General features: G+C 51.9%; 1 protein-coding gene across 1 annotated transcript in view; it reads right to left on the reverse strand.

Annotated features, from left to right (window-relative positions):
* HADHA (hydroxyacyl-CoA dehydrogenase trifunctional multienzyme complex subunit alpha) overlaps positions 1-21,051 on the reverse strand; it is a 36,886-nt gene that overhangs the window by 2,569 nt on the left and 13,266 nt on the right. The window contains exons 10-19 of the mRNA XM_077926705.1: positions 19,447-19,503; positions 15,198-15,307; positions 14,925-15,059; positions 13,303-13,474; positions 10,904-10,990; positions 7,996-8,136; positions 6,467-6,535; positions 4,739-4,934; positions 3,247-3,361; positions 763-908 (exon numbers count right to left, since the gene is read on the reverse strand). Coding sequence (XP_077782831.1) covers positions 763-908; positions 3,247-3,361; positions 4,739-4,934; positions 6,467-6,535; positions 7,996-8,136; positions 10,904-10,990; positions 13,303-13,474; positions 14,925-15,059; positions 15,198-15,307; positions 19,447-19,503 — 1,228 coding nt within the window. The remainder of the gene's footprint in view (positions 1-762; positions 909-3,246; positions 3,362-4,738; positions 4,935-6,466; positions 6,536-7,995; positions 8,137-10,903; positions 10,991-13,302; positions 13,475-14,924; positions 15,060-15,197; positions 15,308-19,446; positions 19,504-21,051) is intronic.

Genomic DNA, 21,051 nt, shown 5'->3' on the forward strand with positions numbered 1-21,051 from the left:
GAGAATCAGCAATGCTTCTTAATCCCAGCTGCATTCTTGCACTTAAATCCTCCTTGCTGGCGTCCCAGAATGGGCACCTGGTCAGCCACTGTGAGATCAGGATGAGGGACCAAATGGGCTGTTGCCCTGACCCAGCAGGCTCTGCTTAAGCCGGCCAGTTTTTCTCTGAATGGTAGGCCAAGTTACAGGGAACCAGGCAGAGGGCCTTCTCGGTGGTGGCACCCACCCTGTGGAACGCCCTCCCACCAGATGTCAAAGAGAACAGCAACTACCAGGCTTTTAGAAGACATTTGAAGGCAGCCCTGTTTAGGGAAGCTTTTAATGTTTGATGCATTACTGTATTTTAATATTTTGTTGGAAGTCGCCCAGAGTGGCTGGGGAAGCCCAGCCAGATGGGCGGGGTATAAATAATAAATTATTATTATTATTACAGTGGTACCTCGGGTTACATACGCTTCAGGTTACAGACTCTGCTAACCCAGAAATAGTACCTCGTGTTAAGAACTTTGCTTCAGGATGAGAACAGAAATCGTGCTCTGGCAGCGCGGCGGCAGCAGGAGGCCCCATCAGCTAAAGTGGTGCTTCAGGTTAAGAACAGTTTCAGGTTAAGAACGGACCTCCAGAACGAATTAAGTTCTTAACCTGAGGTACCACTGATTATGATTATGATTATTATTATAGGCAGCCTAGCTGAGGAAGAGGGAGCTATGACTGAAGATATACATTTAGCAGAAGCACGAAGGCGATCCTGGACCTTCTTACCTCCCAGGCAGGGGGGGAAGCCCAGCCCAAACACAGCCCCGATGTCCCCCTCCACGGGGTTGCTGAGGATGCCCTCTTGAAGGGTCAGGACCGCCTCGTTCACAAACCTGGACACCAGGCGCATCTGAATGTCTTCCTCCGAGGAGCTGGAGAGAGAGAGGGAGAGCAGAGACGGCCGTCAGTCGGGGGAGAAGCCAGGCAGAAGGTCCCCAGGAGGCAGATGTCAGTGTTTGAAAAAGAAAAGGTTCTGACCTCCTCTTTACTCCTCTGCCTGGTCCTCAGACCTTAGTTGGCACAGAAGAGCCTTTGAGAAAGAGTATTCTTGCAGAGTATTGCTGCTTTTATTCTTGCGTCTCCACCTCCATCGTTCTGCCCGGACACTGAGGTCCAGCTCTGAGGGCCTTCTGGCGGTTCCCTCGCTGCGAGAAGCCAAGTTACAGGGAACCAGGCAGAGGGCCTTCTTGGTGGTGGTGCCCACCCTGTGGAACACTCTCCCACCAGATGTCAAAGAGAAAAATAACTACTGCCCACAGACTGTCTCACCAGAGTGGTGCATGCTCTGGTTATATCCCACTTGGACTACTGCAATGTGCTCTACGTAGGGCTACCTTTGAAGGTGACCCGGAAACTACAACTAATGCGGCAGCTAGACTGGTGACTGGGAGCGGCCGCCAGGACCACATAACACTGGCTCCCACTGGAAAGACCTACACTGGCTCCCAGTAGGTTTCCGAGCACAATTCAAAGTGTTGGTGCTGACATTCGAAGCCCTTAACAGCCTTGGTCCAGTAGACCTGAAGGAGCATCTCCACCTCCATCGTTCTGCCCGGACGCTGAGGTCCAGCGCCAAGGGTCTTCTGCCAGTTCCCTCGCTACAAGAAGCCAAGTTACAGGGAACCAGGCAGAGGGCCTTCTCGGTGGTGGCGCCTGCCCTGTGGAACGCCCTCCCATCAGATGTCAAAGAGAAAAACAACTACCAAACTTTTAGAAGACATCTGAAGGCAGCCCTGTTTAGGGAAGCTTTTAATGTTTGATGTATTACGGTATTTTAATATTTTGTTGGAAGCCGCCCAGAGTGGCTGGGGAAGCCCAGCCAGATGGGCGGGGTATGAAGAATAAACTATTATTATTATTAAAAAGTTTTCTTCTCCAACCACGACCGACAGCTTTTACACACACCAAACACAACCAGCTTTCTACCATCCAACCAACCCAACCCAACCCTAACATTGACCACTCTATATATACAGCATCTCCAGCTCAGGGAGCAGCGGAGGGGAAAGGCCACTGGGGAAGTCGTGGAGCAGAGAGTGGCTGGATCAGCCAGGATTTCGAAGAGGGGCGCTGAGGGTCATCTAGCCCAACCCCCGGCAGTGCAGGAGCAGTGCCACTCTAGTCCTGAACCCCCATACTGAATCCTACCCACTTTTGCACCTGGGTCCAGTTAGCAAACTATGGGGAGGTATAATCATTTTAGGAAGCTAAGGTTTTAGGTGACATCCATGTGCAGTGCAATCGCATCTCAGGCAGCGGTTCAGTCGCAAGGAAAAGCGCATAACTGGATGCTCAGAACTGCCCTTTTGACTCGTGGGTGAGGTGGAGAGCACTCCCGGATCTCAAGCCTTGCCCATTAAGTAAAGCAGGCAACTTAAAAGCTCTTTTTTGCACCAGGTAACCCCGAGGGGACCTGGTGCGAAGAAAGCTCTCAAGCTCACAACCTTGCCTGGATTTAACATGCACAGTCCCAACCAGTCTGCCTTCAACTGCGTATGGCTGAAATCGCACATGTCAAACACACATGAAGATACGATTGCACCATCTTGCTTTCTTCTAAGAAAGAAGTCTGCAAGTGATTTAGCACCAAGTAAATATATATGTGTGGCTGGCGATGTGGGTTACACCACAGAGCCTAGGGCTTGCTGATCAGAAGGTCGGCGGTTCGAATCCCCGCGACGGGGTGAGCTCCCGTTGCTCGGTCCCTGCTCCTGCCAACCTAGCAGTCCAAAAGCACGTCAAAGTGCAAGTAGATAAATAGGTACCACTCCGGCGGGAAGGTAAACGGTGTTTCCATGCACTGCTCTGGTTCGCCAGGAGCGACTTAGTCATGCTGGCCACATGACCCGGAAGCTGTACGCCGGCTCCCTCGGCCAATAAAGCGAGATGAGCGCTGCAACCCCAGAGTCGGCCACGACTGGACCTAATGGTCAGGGGTCCCTTTACCTTTAAATATATATGTCTGGAAGACCTCCGATAGGACAGGGCGGGACTGGGAGAGGTCCCTTCTTGACCGGACAGTTTGGTGAGCTGCTGTCAGCCAGAGTGGACAGAACTAGCCATGACAGACCGCTGCCCCAACTCAGAATTAAGCCAGCTGCGCCTGTTGGTTTGCAGTTGGGTAATTAGGGCAGACCAGCATCCTGGGCCTTCATTCCGGACCTCTGGTCTCTGCCTCACTCACTCAGGCCTTCCTTTCTTTGAACTTACACTTCCGGCTTGGCGGCCACTTTGAACCTCTCCAAGATTTCGTCCATGCCGGTGTTGACGTTCCGGTTCTTTACACCTTCCTGGTAAAGGTAGAAGCCCTTCCCGGCTTTGCGGCCTGCGAAAAAAGTTGCGCAGAGGTGTAAAGGGGTGAGGAGCAGTTGGGCGGCCCCCTCTGCTCCGGAAGGGACAGAAGTGAAACGGCTCAGGACCGCAAAATCTCAAGGACTTCCTCTCCCCTTATGAACCTACCGGGACCCTGACGTCATCTTCTGAGGTGAGGCCCTTCTTCGTGTGCCTCCTCCTAGAGGGGTTCGGAGGGTGGCAACACGAGAGCAGGGCCTTCTCTGCAGTGGCTCCCCGTCTATGGAATGCTCTTCCCAGGGAAGTTCACCTGGTGCCTTCATTATACACCTTTGGGCACCAGGCAAAAATGTTAATCAACATCCTATACCCTTTAAAAGGTGGCTTTTGGGGGTATATTGGATTATTTTTATTTTTGATGTTATATATATGTGGTTTTTATTGTGAACTGCCTCGAGACCTCTGGGTATGGGGCGGTATACCAATTCAATAAATGAATGAATGAAGAAGTGTGTGGCAGACGAAGGAGGAGGCGAGAGCCTGGGGACCTCTTCCCCCAGCCATTGATTCCAGGCTTGTTTGCAGAATTAAAGACTGAACCCAGAGACTGGGAGCCAGTTCAGAAGCTTTCGTATTGTGTGTTTGAAATGCCATCTCTGTTTCTTTGCTGTAAGTCACTTTGAGCATGATTTTTTTTGGTGGGAAAGCGGCATACAACCAAAACAAATGAGAGAGGCAGTGACTAGCTCCCAAACTCACCCACCGAGTGGAGATTTGAACCTGGGTCTCTCCCAGGTCCCAGGTCAACACCCTAATGGCCCTTTGCCGCTGTTAGGATATAGTTCCGTTCCACCTTAAAAGGGAACAGGCATGACTGTTGTGTGTCACCTGCCTGTTTACTTCCAGCACTTGCTGGGAACTTCCATTTGTATATAGCTTTTGTGTTACTGCTGTTTTGCTGGAGACGAAGGGAAGCAGACATGTTTTCCTCTGTTCCTGAACTATGCTGAATAAAATGCTGTAATATACAGCTTACACATTTCTCTGTCCGCCTCTTCTGCTGTGGGAAGATTTGTGCACTCTGCTGACAGAGCATGCATGAGTCTCTAAACATATCTGAGGCTCGTGTCGCTGATTGATGCTGTTCCAAGGGAAACCGGCTGCTGGCTGGAGCCAGCTGGGAGCCTACCTGATGCTCCCGTCTCCCCGGCAGTATCCCAACAGCTGCTCGATCGTTGCCCAGTGTGGCAACTGGGCGAGACCAATGTGGTCACGGCATCCAGACGCCAAGGATTTGCTCTGCCCCGTTTGCCCGGAAGAGGTTTGTTCCCCAAACGGAAGCAAGGAGGGTGTGTTGGTTCCTCGCCTGCTGTCGACACGCAAGTTTCCAGAAAGAGGCTCAGACACTCACCCAGAAAGCCCTTGTCCACCATGGCCTTCATCAGCTCCACGTTGCCCCCTTTGAAGCGCTCGCCAAAGGCCTTGCCCAGGTCCTCTGCCACGTGCGTGGCCACGTCAACGCCCACCTCGTCGATCAGCGTGGCAGCTCCCACAGGGAAGCCAAAGCCAGTGGACATGGCGTCCACCTTCTTGGCGTCATTGCCTTCCTGCGAGGGAGAGAGGTGGGTCAGCGGCGGGTGGAACGCAGGGGGCACTTGGGGGGGGGCACCTCCGTGGCGGAGGGGTAGGGGAACGACCGGGGAAGGGAGAGAGGAGGGCCAGGACGGGCCCACCCCATAGGGACAAAAGAGGAGTTTGCAGCTGGATCAGGCCAGGGACCCATCTAGTCCGGGAGCCACAGTGGCCAACCAGACGCCCCAGAGGGAAACCTGCCCTTAACCTTCAACTTCATTGGATGTCTGTGATGTCTAGTCTTATGAGAGAGGGAGATACAGTGGCGCCCCGAAAGACGAATGCCTCGCAAGACGGAAAACCTGCTAGACGAAAGGGTTTTCCGTTTTGGAGTTGCTTCGCAAAACGAATTTCCTATGGGCTTGCATCACAAGACGAAAATGTCTTGCGGGTTCCTGTAGGGTTTTTTCCCTCCCCCCCCCCTTTCCCAAGCCGCTTAACAGCTAATCGCTAAGCCGCTTATCAGCTGATCGCTAAGCCGCTAATCAGCTGATCCGCTAAGCCGCTTAACAGCTGATCGATAAACCGCTTATCAGCTGATCCGCTAAGCCGCTAATCAGCTGATCCGCTAAGCCCGCTAAGCCTTTAATAGCGCTAATCCGCTAATCCGCTAATGGGCTTGCTTCGCAAGACGAAAAAACCGCAAGACGAAGAGAATCGCGGAACGGATTCTTTTCGTCTTGCGAGGCACCACTGTATTATTTATACCCCGCCCATCTGGCTGGGTTTCCCCAGCCACTCTGGGCAGCTTCGAACAGAATATTAAAATACAATAACCTATTAAACATTAAAAGCTTCCCTAAACAGGGCGGCCTTCAGATGTCTTCTAAAAGTCTGGTAGTTGTTGTTCTCTTTGACATCTGGTGGGAGGGCGTTCCACAGGGAAGGCGCCACTACCAAGAAGGCCCTCTGCCCGGTTCCTTGTAACTTGGCTTCTTGCAGGGAGGGAACCGCCAGAAGGCCCTCGGAGCTGGACCTCAGTGTCTGGGCCGAGCGAAAGATAAACCTTTCTGCATCCACTTTCTCCATGTCAGGCATAATTTTGTCTCGTGAACCACCCTGAGATCTTGTGATGAGGGGCGGTATGTAAACCTAATAAATAATAATAAAATAACTCCTATTGTTTCACCTCTCATTTGCCTTCCCTCTCAACCACAAAGTTGGTGGCCGTCCCTGCCTCCTGTGGAAGTGAGTTCCACAGGTTAACTAGCATCGTTTAACTGCTTCATCCAGCAAAGACACCTCGCAGGCCCACAGGGCCAAGTGGGGGCTCTCTGGGAGGGTCCTCCTCCTCTGCCTGGATTCAGAGCTTCTCAGGGCAGTGAAGGCTGGGGGCAGAGGAATGGGCCGAGGAAACCAAACGCAACAGCCCCTGACCCAGCCCCTGTGCTGATCCCACCTGCTTGCACGTCTCAAAGTGCAGAGGTTCCCCCCATCCACCAATTCTCCCCAAGAGCACCACTAGGAGGATGCTCCAGAAATCCCACCCTTGGCAACCAACACCCACCTGGAGAACTCGGACGATTTCGGCCAACATGGGCGCAAGACACCTGGTTGTGTAGAAGCCGGGGCCGTCCTGTAGGGGGGAAGCAGGAAGATGAAGCCAGGAAGGGTTGTAGCTCAGGGGTGGGGGTGGGGGTCTGCCTTGCAAGAAGAAAGTGCCAGGCCCAATCCCCAGGTGCCCCGCCTAAAACGCCGGATAGCTGCTGTCAGTCAGTGTAGATGGATGGAGCTAGATGGAGCAATGCTGATGGCCAAGTCTGCCAAGGAGGGCAGGGCAGCAGAGACTCTGCCCACCCGCAGGACACTATTCTTGCTGGATGCAGAACCATCTGCTCCCGACACATTTTGGGGGGGGGGAGTGACGGTCAGCTATTGACAGCGGCAATCAATATTAACAATAAAAGAATTATCTTAAACACATTTGTTATTCAGCTCTGTTCCAGGAATTTATGTATAGGGTGGGGGTGGGGTTGTCCCTCCAGCAGATATCACGCACATGCAGCCCACTACCAAAACCAGCACAATCACGTTTGTGACTTTTGTGATTTGTCCTCACAAAACACTTCATCACAGTTTCTTCCTTTCTATTCAAAGGGCCTCTGCTGCACGATACCAAATGTAAGAATTCACTGATCAATGTATCTCTGTACTGGCTCACTGGGAAAACTTCAGAAATTCCTATAGACCTGTGAGCTCAGCTACTCAACAGCCCCTCTGCCTGAGGGATAATCCCTGGCATCCTGACACCTGAGTGCCAGACAGGTAGCCATTCCAGAAAGAACAAACCCAGGTGAAGACAAAGGGGTGGGATGAACTTGGCTGGGAAACAGGGAAATGTAAATATCTCTTTTGTTCCACTGGATGGGTGTTTTGTGGAGGGCAAGGGGAACCATGGGGCAGGGTCCAGAATGCTCAGATTCCTGCCACCAGACCTCCCCTTTCATGATGTAACCGTGACATACGAGTGGTGTAGTTTGGGGGGGGGGTGTAACATGGGGATTATAGGGACACGGGTGGCGCTGTGGGTTAAACCACAGAGGCTAGGACTTGCTGATCAGAAGGTTGGTGTACAATATATTCTTCAACACATTTCCATTCCTTTCTTAATTTTTGTTTTGATTGCAATCTGATTGATACTGTCATCTTGGCTAGTTCAATATATTCGCAAAATTTGATTTGCCACTCTGAGATTGAAGGAGTCTCCTGACTCTTCCAATTTTTGGCCACCAGTATTCTAGCGGCCTTTTCTTCTTGCAAGGCAGCGGAGGTTTAGGGTCTGAGTCTTCCTTTTCCTAGATGAGCTGCCTTCCCGGGTAATTTCACAAAATGGACGAACGAGATCTGGCAATGCCAGCTTTTCAAAGCCTGGAGATCCTTTACACCTCAAGTTCCCCCTGCCAACCCCCTGCCTCTTAGCAAGCCCCCTCGGAATTGGAAGGAGACACTGCCACCCCCTTCTGGAATCGCTGGTCTAGCCTCTGCCCTTCTTGACCCACCTGGAAATTGTTCCCTGGAAACCAAAACAGAGCTCACCTTCACGACAATGATGACCTTCCCTTGCTTGAGGCCCACGGCGACTGCAGCGGCTGCCGTGTCCGGGGATGTTTTGTCTGTGGTGATGATCTCAAGGAGCTGCATCTTGTCGACGGGGGAAAAGTAGTGCATCCCAATCACCTGGAGGACCAGGACAGGTAAGGTCAGGGCGGGATGCAAGCCAGTGTGGTGTAGTAATAATAATAATAATAATAATAATGTTGTTGTTGTTGTTGTTTAGTCGTTTAGTCGTGTCCGACTCTTCGTGACCCCATGGACCAGAGCACGCCAGGCACCTCTGTCCTCCACTACCTCCCACAGTTTGGTCAAACTCATGCTGGTAACCTCGAAAACACTATCCAACCATCTCGTCCTCTGTCGCCCCCTTCTCCTTGTGCCCTCCATCTTTCCCAGCATCAGTGTCTTCTCCAGGGAGTCTTCTCTTCTCCTGAGGTGGCCAAAGTACTGGAGCCTCAGCTTCACGATCTGTCCTTCCAGTGAGCACTCGGGGCTGATTTCCTTCAGAATGGATGTGTTTGATCTTCTTGCAGTCCATGGGACTCTCAAGAGTCTTCTCCAGCACCATAATTCAAAAGCATCAATTCTTCGGCGATCAGCCTTTAATAAATTTTATTTATACCCCTCCCTCCCCAGCCAAGACCAGGCTCAGGGCGGCTAACGCCAGGTATAAAAACAATTGATTAAAATACAACTTAAAAACAAGATTAAAATACAACATTAAAATGCAGCCTCATTTCAGTAGGAACTCAAATCATAAACTTTTTTGGGGATGAAAACGTCAAATCTTCACCAAGGCCAACTATCCAAACCGGTCCTACGTGGGCCAGAAAAAAGGCAGGCAGGTCCCCAAATGGGAGTTCCATCACAGGAGGAGAAAAAGGGAGAGGGGATCAAATTGCTTCCAAGCCAAAGGCCAGGCGGAACAACTCTGTCTTACAGGCCCTGCGGAAAGAAATCAGATCCTTCAGGGCCCTGGTCTCATGAGACAGAGTGTTCCACCAGGCCGGGGCCAGTGTTGAAAAGGCTCTGGCTCTGGTTGAGGCTAATCTGACTTCCTTAGGGCCCAGGACCACAAGGGTGTTGCTATTTATGGACCTTAAGGTCCTCCGCGGGGCATACCAGGAGAGATGGTTCCATAGGTACGAGGGTCCTAGGCCGTGTTGGAGAGCTGGGCTAGGAGCTGGGAGGGAGCAGGGTTCAGATCCTCCTACTCAGCCATGAGGCTCACTGGGCGTGACCTTGGGACGATCACTCTCTCACAGCCTAGCCTACCTCACAGGGTTGTCGTGAGAATAAATTGGGGAGGAGACATAAGTACACCACCTGAGCTCCTTGGACAAAAGGTGGGATAGAAATGCAATGGATGGATGGGTGATGTATGGCGTGGGTCGGCAAACTAAGAGCCGCGGGCCGGATCAGGCCCAATTGCCTTCTAAATCCGGCCCACAAACGATCCAGGAATTGCCAGCGTGTGCATCGCCAGTGCAGGGGTTTTTTCTCTCTCCCTCCCTCTCCCGGCAGCGGCGCCTCCTCCCTCCCTCCTCCTGGCTTCCCGCCCTGCCTAGAGAAGGAAGGGGGCTGGGCTTTGTTGGTGCCAGCCCCTCTCCGGAGTCCTTTGCGCACTGCTCATCTTCCCACCACCGCCACTCGTAAGACACAGGAGCCGCGGTTGGCTGAGCGCCCTTCTCGAGCGGCTGCCATTTAAAGCAGCCCCTCTCTGGAGCTGTGATGGCCTGGGATTCCCATTCAGAGAGTGAACCGGAGGAATTCCAGCCGGCACATGAGTCCCCGCCTCCAGGGCCGGCTGAGCCGGGGCAAGGCCTTGATTCTGAGGCGCCTGCAACTGTGCCGGATCCTCAGGAGCAGGCACCAGGTGAATCCATTCTGGCTCCAGAGGTGGTTGAGGACTCAGTGCCTACAGGTGAGTCTCCCCCTGGGGCCAGTAACCCTTCAGCCTCTCCTGAACTGCAGAGGCTCAGGGCAGAGAGGCGAAGGGAACTGGTTTCTCCCAGGAGGAGTGCTCGCCTTAAGGCCAGGAGAGGCGGGGCTCCTGGGGGCCGGGACCACCCCTGGCCTCAGAGAAGATAAAGGCCAGTCAGCCCAGTCCCAGGTTGCAGGAGCAACGTCGTCATTGGAGAGCTGTTTCAGCTAGCATCCAGTCCTGTTCCTCCAGTGTTCCTGTTCCCCGCCCGGCTTCCTGCTTCTGATCTCCGAGTGTTCCTGTCCCCGCCCGGCTCCCTGCTTCAGACCTCGCCTCGCACCTTGTGAACTATTTCCAGGCTAGTGACTCAGGACTGAACTTTGACTACGATAACAGTAACCTTCCCCCCGGGACCAGCACAGAAGCCCTTTCACGTGCTGCTCATCGTCCCTTGTTCTTTTTTGTGTGTGCAAAATATAGTCTGGCCCCCGACAAGGTCTGAGGGACAGTGGACCAGCCCCATCCTGAAAAAGTTTGAGGACTTCTGATATATGATGAATGGATGGATGAAGAAGAAGAGTTTGGATTTGATATCCCGCCTTTCACTCCCTTTTAAGGAGTCTCAAAGCGGCTAACATTCTCCTTTCCCTTCCTCCCCCACAACAAACACTCTGTGAGGTGAGTGGAGCTAAGAGACTTCAGAGAAGTGGGACTGGCCCAAGGTCACCCAGCAGCTGCAGGTGGAGGAGCGGGGAATCAAACCCAGTTCACCAGATTACGAGTCCACCGCTCTTAACCACTACCACCACACTGGCTCTCACGAATTCCTATCCTCCACAAATAGCCCAGCTGCATGTGGAGAAGGGAAGCGAACCCGGTTACCCAGATTACGAGTCTATCACTCTTAACCACTACACCACACTGGCTCACTGAAGACAGAAGATGGCAGCCAGATCCAGGACTCACCTTTTCTGGCCGTTTGCTGGCGGAGGCGATCTGATTGATGGGGAGCGCCGATGTGTTGCTGGCAAAGATGCAGTGAGGGGGGACCACCTGGGGGAGATAACACACAGGTTAGGTTACAGTACGATACAATAATCTTTATTGTCATTGTCTCATACAGAACAACGAAATTGAAAAAATATACATCAGACATTCAGAAACCAACACGCCTGCTATCCCAGCTATTCCAACCTGGTTAGCCCCCTAAAAACTCTGATACTCCATAATTGAATACAATATACTCCCATAGAGACTACCTTACACTGCGTTTAAAACCAAAATCGCATTTGGATAGAAACTGTTTCTCAGGCGGCTAGTCCTAGTCTTTATAACCCTGGACCTTCTTCGAGAAGGCAGAAGCTGAAAGAGATCATTTCTGGGGTGCGCACTATCCTGCGCTATCTCTGCAGCTTTCTTATGGCACCTGGAAGCGTAGATTTGATCCAAGGTGGGAAGAGTGCACCCAATTATTCTCTCTGCAGTCTTTATAACCCTGGACAGCATTGTTTTTCCCCTGGCCGTGCAGCTCCCAAACCACACACTCAGACCGTAAGTTAATACACTCTCAACAGTACAATGGTAAAATGCCATCAGCAGGTCCTTTGAGAGATTGTTTTTCCGGAGGATTCTCAGAAAATATAACCTGGAGAGTTCTGGAGAGGGAGGCAGGGGCAGAGGATCCCCCTGCAACTGAAGAGCTTGGATTGCCACCAGCAGAGGCCTTAAGGTCAATACAGGCTCTGTGAGGACGTGCAGCCAATTCACGCCATCTCCGCTGCGTAGGGGAAACACAGCGGATACCTGCAGTTCCTTGCTGGTGTTGGCAGCGGGTTTTTGGTGGCCACTGAATCCACAGGTCCCCATGAAGGCTGCAGCTGGGGACATGGAGGGCGTTGCCATGGGGCAGGACAGGGATCCAAGAGGTCTGGCGCTCTCTGTCTAACTGCAGTCTTTACATGGAATTAATGGCCAGATCACCCAGCTGTTTGTGGAAAACCCCAGCCCTCCAGCCGTCACCTCCTGTTTCACACCCATTAGCAACGTTTTGACAATAACCGCTCTTCTTCAGAGAGGAACATGCCACTCTGGGATAATTCCACAGGTCATCTTGCACCACATGCGCCCACCTGGCGGCTTCAACTGGCAGAACTGGCACTGCTGTGAGTGTCACATAACAACCTGTTCTGCATCTGTAATAACACAATTATTTTGTGTGGCTACACTTTGGAACTCCCTGCCTGTTGATATCAAGTAAGGCGCCTTCACTGTGCAGTTTTCAGCGCCTGCTAAAAATCACCCAGATGTTTAGAAAGCTGATGCGAGTTCTAATCTCTTTTTAGCCTGCTGCTACTTTAGCTTTTTGAAAGTCTTAAATCTTTCTTAATCGTTCATGTAAATTGCTTTGAGTTTCTTTTTTGCAATCAAGCAGTGAAGGAATTTTATGAAATAATAGTAATAGTAATAGTAATAATAATAATAATAATAATAATAATAATAATAATAATAATAATTTATTATTTATACCCCATCTGGCTGGGTTTCCCCAGCCACTCTGGGCGGCTTCCAACAAAACACTAAAATACAATAACCTATTAAACATTAAAAGCTTCCCTAAACAGGGCTGCCTTCAGATGTCTTCTAAAAGTCTGGTAATTATTTTTCTCTTTGACATCTGGTGGGAGGGTGTTCCACAGGGCGGGCACCACCACCGAGAAGGCCCTCTGCCTGGTTCCCTGTAGCCTCACTTCTCGCAGCGAGGGAACCACCAGAAGGCCCTCGGAGCTGGACCTCAGTGTCTGGGCAGAACGATGGAGGTGGAGACGCTCCTTCAGGTATACTGGACCGAGGCCGTTTAGGGCTTTCCAGGTCAGCACCAACACTTTGAATTGTGCTCAGAAACGTCCTGGCAGCCAGTGTAGGTCTATCAAGACCGGAAATAAATAACACATACACCCCCTGAGAACCTTCACACAGCCATGGGCTCTACTGCAAAATGCTGGAAGACCAGCACGACTGAAACACCCCAAAGCTGGGAAATGCTGTCCCTGACTTTGGTGGCCCACGAGCAGAGGTCTACAGGGGAGGAGGTGCGAGGAGTCACATGCTCACCTCTCCCCCCCGCCACCGGGCTACCTGCCCAGCCTTTGGGGCAGCCCATAATTCCCAGCACCCACCATGCTGACTGCACAGGGACCAGGTGAACCAGAGGAGGACCCTGAGGGCACCTCCAGCCCCTGCAAAGGAAGGAGGCCGCCCCCTGCGGGTGAGGAGGCAGTGGGGGCACAGGAGTGCTTAACTGCAGCCTCTGGGAGATGCCCCGGGCCTCTCACGCAAGTGGCCCCCCAGCCCAGCCTCCTACTCACCGCCTCCACTTCCTTCACCACTTTGTGTTTGATGCTGATGTCCTCAAAGACGGCCTCGATCACCATGTCCGCCGTCCCAAAGTTCTTGTAATCCAGCTGCCCCGTCAGGTTGCTGAGGATCATGTCCCTCTCAAACGACGTCAGGCTCTTCTTCTTCACTTTGTCGTTCAAGCTGGGAAAGGAGAGGGAGGCGGAATAATAATTAATAAATAAATAAATAAATAATAATAATATCATCATCTATACCCCGCCCATCTGGCTGGGCTTCCCCAGCCACTCTGAGCGGCTTCCAACAAAATATCAAAATGCAGTAATGCATCAAACATTAAAAGCTTCCCTGAACAGGAGCCTTGAGCAAAGGCCTGGCTGGGGAAGGAGCCGGCCATGTGCTGCCACCCCTCCGCATTGCAGGGGGTTGGGCTGGATGACCCTTAGAGTTCCCTTCCAATTCCAGAATTCTGTAATTCTTATAATGAAGGTGGCTGGCCTGGTGCCACCCTCCTTCCAGGTGTTCACAACTCTAGGCAAAGACTTTTCCATTTCCCCAGGCTCTGATTTTGAGCTTCGCTTTTAGTCTTTCTGCTTGGGGTCAGTTTGTGGGTGTAGCGCCACACACTCCTGTCCCCTCCAAGTGGGGGGATGAGAGAAAGGAGGGAGAGAGAAGGGGGAGCCAAGCCAAAGCAGGACCACGCCTGAGAGAGGAACTCCTGGTGTTAAGGAAAAACAATACGCTAAGCGGCATCCTAATGGTCCCTCCTCTTGTTTCACTTCTTAGCTGTGCAGCTGCCAGGATATTTTGTCAGTGGGCGAACGACCTCTGTGAGGGCACACTGGGACCTCTGCAAGCTCAAGCCAGAATAGTGGAAGAGAGGACCCTCCACGCATCGGAGCTGACCCACCAGCCCCTTTGCAGGGGGCAAACACAACAAATACCGTTTGTGGAGTAGACAGGAACAATATTAAAGAATATAAAACTCTGCGGAAAAAATGACAGTATAAACCGTACAATGGGAATGATTGGAAGACTCATTTTGTTAGAAGTCTTTTTTATTTAAGTGTTTGATTATGTATTAATTAGGAAGATTAATTTTTTTATGTACGTAAATTTGCTTCTTCTTCTTTCTTTCTTTTTGTATTTTCTTCTTTTCTTAATTGTTTTTTCTTTAATTTTCTTTTTGTAGTATGAGATTGTAAATTCTTTGTATAAGTGTGTAATTTAAATTAATAAAGATTTTTTTTTTTTAAAAAAACAGCTCCACCCCCTCTTTTGTGGGGAGCAAGGAGGGCCCAATCTGGGAGGGAGGGAGGGAGGGAAGGAAAGAAAGAAAGAAGGAAGGAAGGAAGGAAGGAAGGAAGGAAGGAAGGAAGGAAGGAGCCACACACAGGCCAAGTTCTTAAAGCCCAAATCAAGAAATGCACAGCTTTGCCTAGCCTGGAACTCCCCTGCTCCTCCCTACAGTGGCACATTTTAGACATGGAGAACTGCTAAACTGTCCTCAGCAACAAGGGAGATGCATTCTGCACATGCTCAGGGGCACCCCACCACTTCTAGGTCCCTGCTCAAGCTCAGATTTCAACCCCTCCTGGATCCACGGGCACCACAGGGCTGCCAATGAGCCTACCCTTTGTAGACCTGCTGCTGTCCTCTGCTCAAGCCCTCCAGGGCCGTGTCCTTCAGAATGGTCTTCATCCCCTTGTCCACGGAGACCTGGGCGATTCCAGCGCCCATCAGGCCTGCCCCCAGGATTGCAAGGTTCCTGCGGAGAGAAGGAAGGGGTGTTTTTTTTTGGGGGGGGGGGATAAAGAGCAACTAACCACTGAACCTGAGTCTCTCCCCCGTCCTGCAGAGGCAAATGGGGTTGCCACAGATCTACCCCACCTGTGGCTGGACTTACTGGACGGGTTCCTTTGGCTGCCCAAACTTGTTCTTCTTGCACTGCACCTGACCGTGGTACAGCCCGATCAGCGCCTTGGACTCAGAAGTCATTCCGAGCTCCCCGAAATTCTGCAGGGGAAGGGAGAAGAGAAGGCTGCGGTCAGAGGGCCTGCCCACCGAGGCATCACGCCCCAGGGAAAGCAACGAGGGAGAAGCGGACAGGCCCACCGAGGCATCGGCGACAGCGGAGGCCGGAGGGCGACAATGGCTGGGAAAGTCAAGGACTCAGAGAAGGACCAGGGATGCAGGACAATCCTGTCTCCAGTGGGATGTTGACATTAAAGACCCAGGGCAGGAGCTCAAAAGAAGATGCCTCTCTGTATGTCCCCGAGCTATCTGGAAATCTGCAAACACAGATTTCCAGACCATGTAACACCGGTCTTGAAAGACCTACACTGGCTCCCAGTACGTTTCCGAGCACAATTCAAAGTGTTGGTGCTGACCTTGAAAGCCCTAAATGGCCTCGGTCCAGTAGACCTGAAGGAGCGTCTCCACCCCCATCGTTCTGCCCAGACACAGAGGTCCAGCGCCAAGGGCCTTCTCAGTAGTGGCAGCCGCCCTGTGGAATGCCCTCCCACCAGATGTCAAAGAGAAAAATAACTACCAAACTTTTAGAAGACATCTGTTTAGGGAAGCTTTTAATGTTTAATAGGTTAATGTATTTTAGTGTTCTGTTGGAGGCCGCCCAGAGTGGCTGGGGAAACCTAGCCAGATGGGCAGGATATAGATAATAAATTATTATTATGATGTGAACACAGGCTTCATCGATACAGCAAACTTTGCAAGTGCACACAATACGCACAGTTTATAATAAGCTGCTTTCGCACCCTGAGGTCCCTCGCAAAAGGGAACTGAGCAGCCAGGGTGTACGAATAAAGAAAGGCGGCTTTCTGGGTCCAACCCTGCGTCTCCCAAGACAAACGAAACAGGGGAAAGTAAAGTGACAAGTGGATGAACAGTGGGGAAGCCAGGAAGTGGCAAGAGGTGACTGCAAACCTCCCACATCAGCCACCCAGAACGAGAACAACAGCGGAGGAAATGGAGAACTGACAAGGTGGATGGGAAGGGAGACTGGAAAAAGCACAGGGTGCCTTTCCCCCATAACGTTACCTTTCCGTATCTGGAGGCCAGCAGCTCAGAAGGAACGTCTGTCCAGCATAAGTTAAGTGGTCAAGAGAAGCCAGCCGCAAATTAGGACCCCCAAAGAACAGGAGGCTACAAAGTCTGCATGGGTCTGTGTAAGAGGGTGCCAGCCGGCCAGCCCAGCCAATGTCTGCCCGTGGCAAACTGTACTTGGACCGGCAGAGGCGGACCCAATCCCCACTGTTATTATTCTTTTCAGCCCGGGAGCTTATAAGCAGTGGTGAGAACTGCTCACTAAAGTGCGGGGTGAAGAGACCAGGGCCAACGGCTTCTGCATTCAAGCCAAGGGGTCACTGAGGATGTCAGACACAATTTGCTACAGGGGCCAGACATTGGGGGCAAAGCTATTCCACCAGCTTTGCCCCACCTCTTCTCTGGGACTGTTCAAAGGAAGAAGTGCCGTTTAAAAGACTGGTTCTGGCATTCCCCTTAATGTTTTCATGGGGAGCAATCTGCTGCCTTTATGGAAGCAAAATGAATGCATATTAGCGCATTCTACTCACACCTGGGACGCGGGTGGCGCTGTGGGCTAAACCACAGAGCCTAGGACTTGCCGATCAGAAGGTCGGAAGTTCGAATCCCCGCGGAGGGCTGAGCTCCCATTGCTCGGTCCCTGCTCCTGCCAACCTAGCAGTTCGAAAGCACCTCAAAGTGCAAGTAGATAAATAGGTACCGCTCTGGCGGGAAGGTAAACGGCGTTTCCGTGCGCTGCTCTGGTTCACCAGAAGCGGCTTAGTCCTGCTGGCCACATGACCCGGAAGCTGTACGCCGGTTCCTCGGCCAATAAAGCGAGATGAGCACTGCAACCCCAGAGTCGGCCACGACTGGACCTAATGGTCAGGGTCCCTTTACTTTTACTCACACCTGACCGAATATATGTGCAGCAGCAGGAAATAATTAAACAATTCAATTCAAGCACAGAAATAGTGGGAGAGAGACCCTCTCATGAAGAGCCCCCCCCCCCCAGCCCAAAGAGGGTGTCAGTGAGGGCAGAAGAAACCTCGAAGAGACCTGATTCACAGAAGCGCTTTGTTTCGGCTGCTCAGCCTCCCTGCCTAAGAGCCAATGCAGGCACCAGCAGCTTTTCCACGCATCCCTCCAGCTTCAACTCTAGTTGCAGATATTATGGGATATGGTATTTTTGGTACGGATGGCAGAGAGAATGGCAGAGAGGGCGTTTGAAGGGGCTTTAGAATAAGGTTACCAGACGTCCCCTTTTCCCGGGAACAGTCCCCAGATTTACAAATCAGTCCCCTGACAAAATCCACCTATTCAGTAGGAAGTTGAAAAGTGTCTCCGGATTCATTGGAAAAAATCTGGCAACCTTAGTTTAGAAGGCGTCCCCAATTTACACAATTCTGCTTATGTGTGTGGGAGCCTGGAACCTAACCCCCGCATAAGTGGGTAGTCGCCTGGACTTTTGTAGTGTTAAGGTTTTGTTTTTATTGTATTGCATTTCCATTGGTCTGCTTGCATTTGCATTTGTGCTGTTTGGGGTGTCTTTTTCGGCTGAAAGGTGGCATATAAATAAACTGTAAGGAAACGTAACAATTCTCTGCTCCCCTCCAGCAGCAGCTGCTTCCCTTAAAAGGTAAAGGGACCCCTGACCATTAGGTCCAGTCGTGACCGACTCTGGGGTTGCAGCGCTCATCTCGCTTTATTGGCCAAGGGAGCTGGCGTACAGCTTCCGGGTCTTGTGGCCAGCATGACTAAGCCGCTTCTGGTGAACCAGAGCAGTGCACGGAAATGCCGTTTACCTTCCCGCCGGAGCGGTACCTATTTATCTACTTGCACTTTGACGTGCTTTCGAACTGCTAGGTTGGCAGGAGCAGGGACTGAGCAACGGGAGCTCACCCCGTCGCAGGGATTCGACCCGCCGACCTTCTGATCGGCAAGTCCTAGGCTCTGTGCTTTAACCCACAGTGCCACCCGCATCCCATGCTTCCCTTAAGTCACTCCAAATGAGAGCTTAAGTGAGTTATTTAGCTACCGCAGCCCTAGATGCTGCCGTCATCTCCCCCACTCCCAGGCCACAGGACCACTCCTGGGCTCCCTTCCTTTCCTTTTCCTACAAACCCTGCCCCTCCTTGGCCCATCACAGTGGCCTTGCATGCCCAGCCTGCTCTTGCCCTTCCCAGTCTTCCCAAGCCCCCTCCTTCTCCCGGCCGCCTGGTCCTCCTCCCCACCCTCTTCTACAAGCCCCCCAGCAAAAAACATGGGACTTTGGTGTGACATTTGGCACCAAGACAACGCTGTGGACTCACTGGAAACCTGAACAGGGCCTCTGAGCACCCAGATCTTGTGATCAGACACCATGTGGACAGTTAAGGCCTTTGCTGTGATTTGAACGGGATGCCTCTTGCTGAGAAGCTCTTGCAACCGTGAGGTGGGCTTCCCCCTGGTGAAGTCCTAAGGGAGGGTTGCTAAGGGGGGAATCAAGTCTTTTTCTCAGCCTCCACCCCACCCCAACACGAGAAAACTGAGCCAGGCAGATCAGGACTTCATGCAAAGGTTTGTCGTTTGTGGTTTACCGTATTTTTCGCTCCATAAGAAGCACTTTCCCCCTCCTAAAAAGTAAGGGGAAATGTGTTTGCGTCTTATGGAGCGAATGCAGGTGGGAGGCTCTGCTCAGCGCTCCCTTTAAAGAGCCACATGGAGCGTGTGTGCGGCTCTTGGGGGCTTTTCCCCCGAGGAGGGAGAAGGGCAGCCCGTCAGTCCCTTCTCCCTCCTCGGGGAAAAGCCTGCAAGCGCCACACACACGCTCCACGTGGCTCGTGAAAGGGAGCGCTGAGCAGAGCCTGGGATGCATACAGGCTCTGCTCAGCACTCCCTTTAAAGAATATTAAAACTAGGTGCGTCTAAAAACTAGGTGCGTCTTATGGAGCGAAAAATACGGTGAGTTGTTTGAGGCATTCGGAGGTGATTATTTTGTACAGCTCACTGGCGAGGGTGGGGGGACCTTCTTACCTAACACTACGTCTCTCAACGGAGTCCGTCAGCCCATCTCCCTTTAAGCACAGACTACAAAGTTCAATGTCCAAAGTGACAGGCGATAAAAGGCTTACCTGGGATTCTGCAAGGTAGCCAGCTTCGTTTCCTTGTTCCAAGCCTGTCTTCACAACCTAAAGTAAAGAGGAACAACATCTTGGGTTATTTGAAACATTTCTATACCGCCCTTCAGTTTGAAACGCCCAGGGTGGTTTAACGTTTATTTATTTCCTACAATGTATGCGCTGCTTGACTGCAAAACAAACAAGCCTCAAAGCGACTTACAAAAGAAAACCACAAAAAAAAACAACAACAAAATTATCAGTAAGAACAACAACTTAAAACTTTCAAAAAGATAAAATAACAACAGACTCAAAGAAGATTAAAAACTCACATTAGTTTTCTAAATATCTCGGTAAAGGTAAAGGTACCCCTGCCCGTACGGGCCAGTCGTGTCCGACTCTAGGGTTGTGCGCCCATCTCACTTAAGAGGCCGGGGGCCAGCGCTGTCCGGAGACACTTCCGGGTCATGTGGCCAGTGTGACGAAGCTGCTCTGGCGAGCCAGCACCAGCGCAGCACACGGAAACGCCGTTTACCTTCCCGCTATAAAGTGGTACCTATTTATCTACTTGCACTTAGGGGTGCTTTCGAACTGCTAGGCTGGCAGGAGCAGGGACCGAAGGACGGGAGCTCACCCCGCCGCGGGGATTCGAACCGCTGACCATATGATCGGCAAGTCCTAGGCACTGAGGTTTTACCCACAGCGCCACCCGCGCCATCCCTTAAATATCTTGGTAGGCTTGTCTAAACAAGTCTGTTTTTAGCAGGCACCGAAAAGAGTACAGTGAAGGCGTCTGCCTGGTATCAAGAGGCAGGGAGTTCCAAAGGGTAGGAGTGGCTTGAGTGGGCGCATATGCGGTAAGGCGGTCTTGAAGGTTTACAAGTGAAGATTACAAACAGCAGGAAAGGAACGGCGAAAGGCAGTGCAAGGAATGTGGGGTGGCGAGTGGGTGGGTGGGGGGGACAGGAACACACCAGAGACCCTTCCAGCCAGTGCCAACGAGGCACCCACATACGCTGGCAGGCCTCCCCCTTCAGCTGGTGCTGATGAAGACAGACCCCGCAGCCCAGCCCTCGCTGATCCCTTCCTGCCTGCGCTTCAGGATGGTGGGAATCATGATAAAAAATCACGATGAAAGCTGGCAGGAGGGCCTGCTGCCTAAACGGCCAGGCTTCTCAAATGCCACAGGAATCAAACGGAATAGTATTAGACAAATGGAAACTCTGAGGCAGGGGTGGTGGAGTCTGTGGGGGCGCCACAGCACTCTGCAATCACCAGCCGCTGGTATCCTGCCTCATAGAACTGCTGAGTTGGAAGAGACCCCAAGGATCATCTTAATCCAACCCCCTGCCAACTGTGCCGGCAGAGCACAGCCATCCTGGCTACTGGCCGTCCAAGCTGGGTGGGTCCAAGGTCAACTCGTCCAACCCCACCTAAAGACGGGCAGGACTAGAGATGCCAGTGTTTCGCCACACGCAGGGCAGAAACCAAGTGTGCTCACTGTTAGGATATAGTTCCGTTCCACCTTAAAAGGAGCAGGCATGACTGTTGTGTGTCACACGCCTGTTTACTTCCAGCACAGGCTTGCTGGGAACTTCCCGTTTGTATATCGCTTTTGCC

The sequence above is a fragment of the Podarcis muralis genome, chromosome 3 (genome assembly GCF_964188315.1).
Source record: "Podarcis muralis chromosome 3, rPodMur119.hap1.1, whole genome shotgun sequence".
In the NCBI taxonomy this organism is placed as follows: domain Eukaryota; kingdom Metazoa; phylum Chordata; class Lepidosauria; order Squamata; family Lacertidae; genus Podarcis; species Podarcis muralis.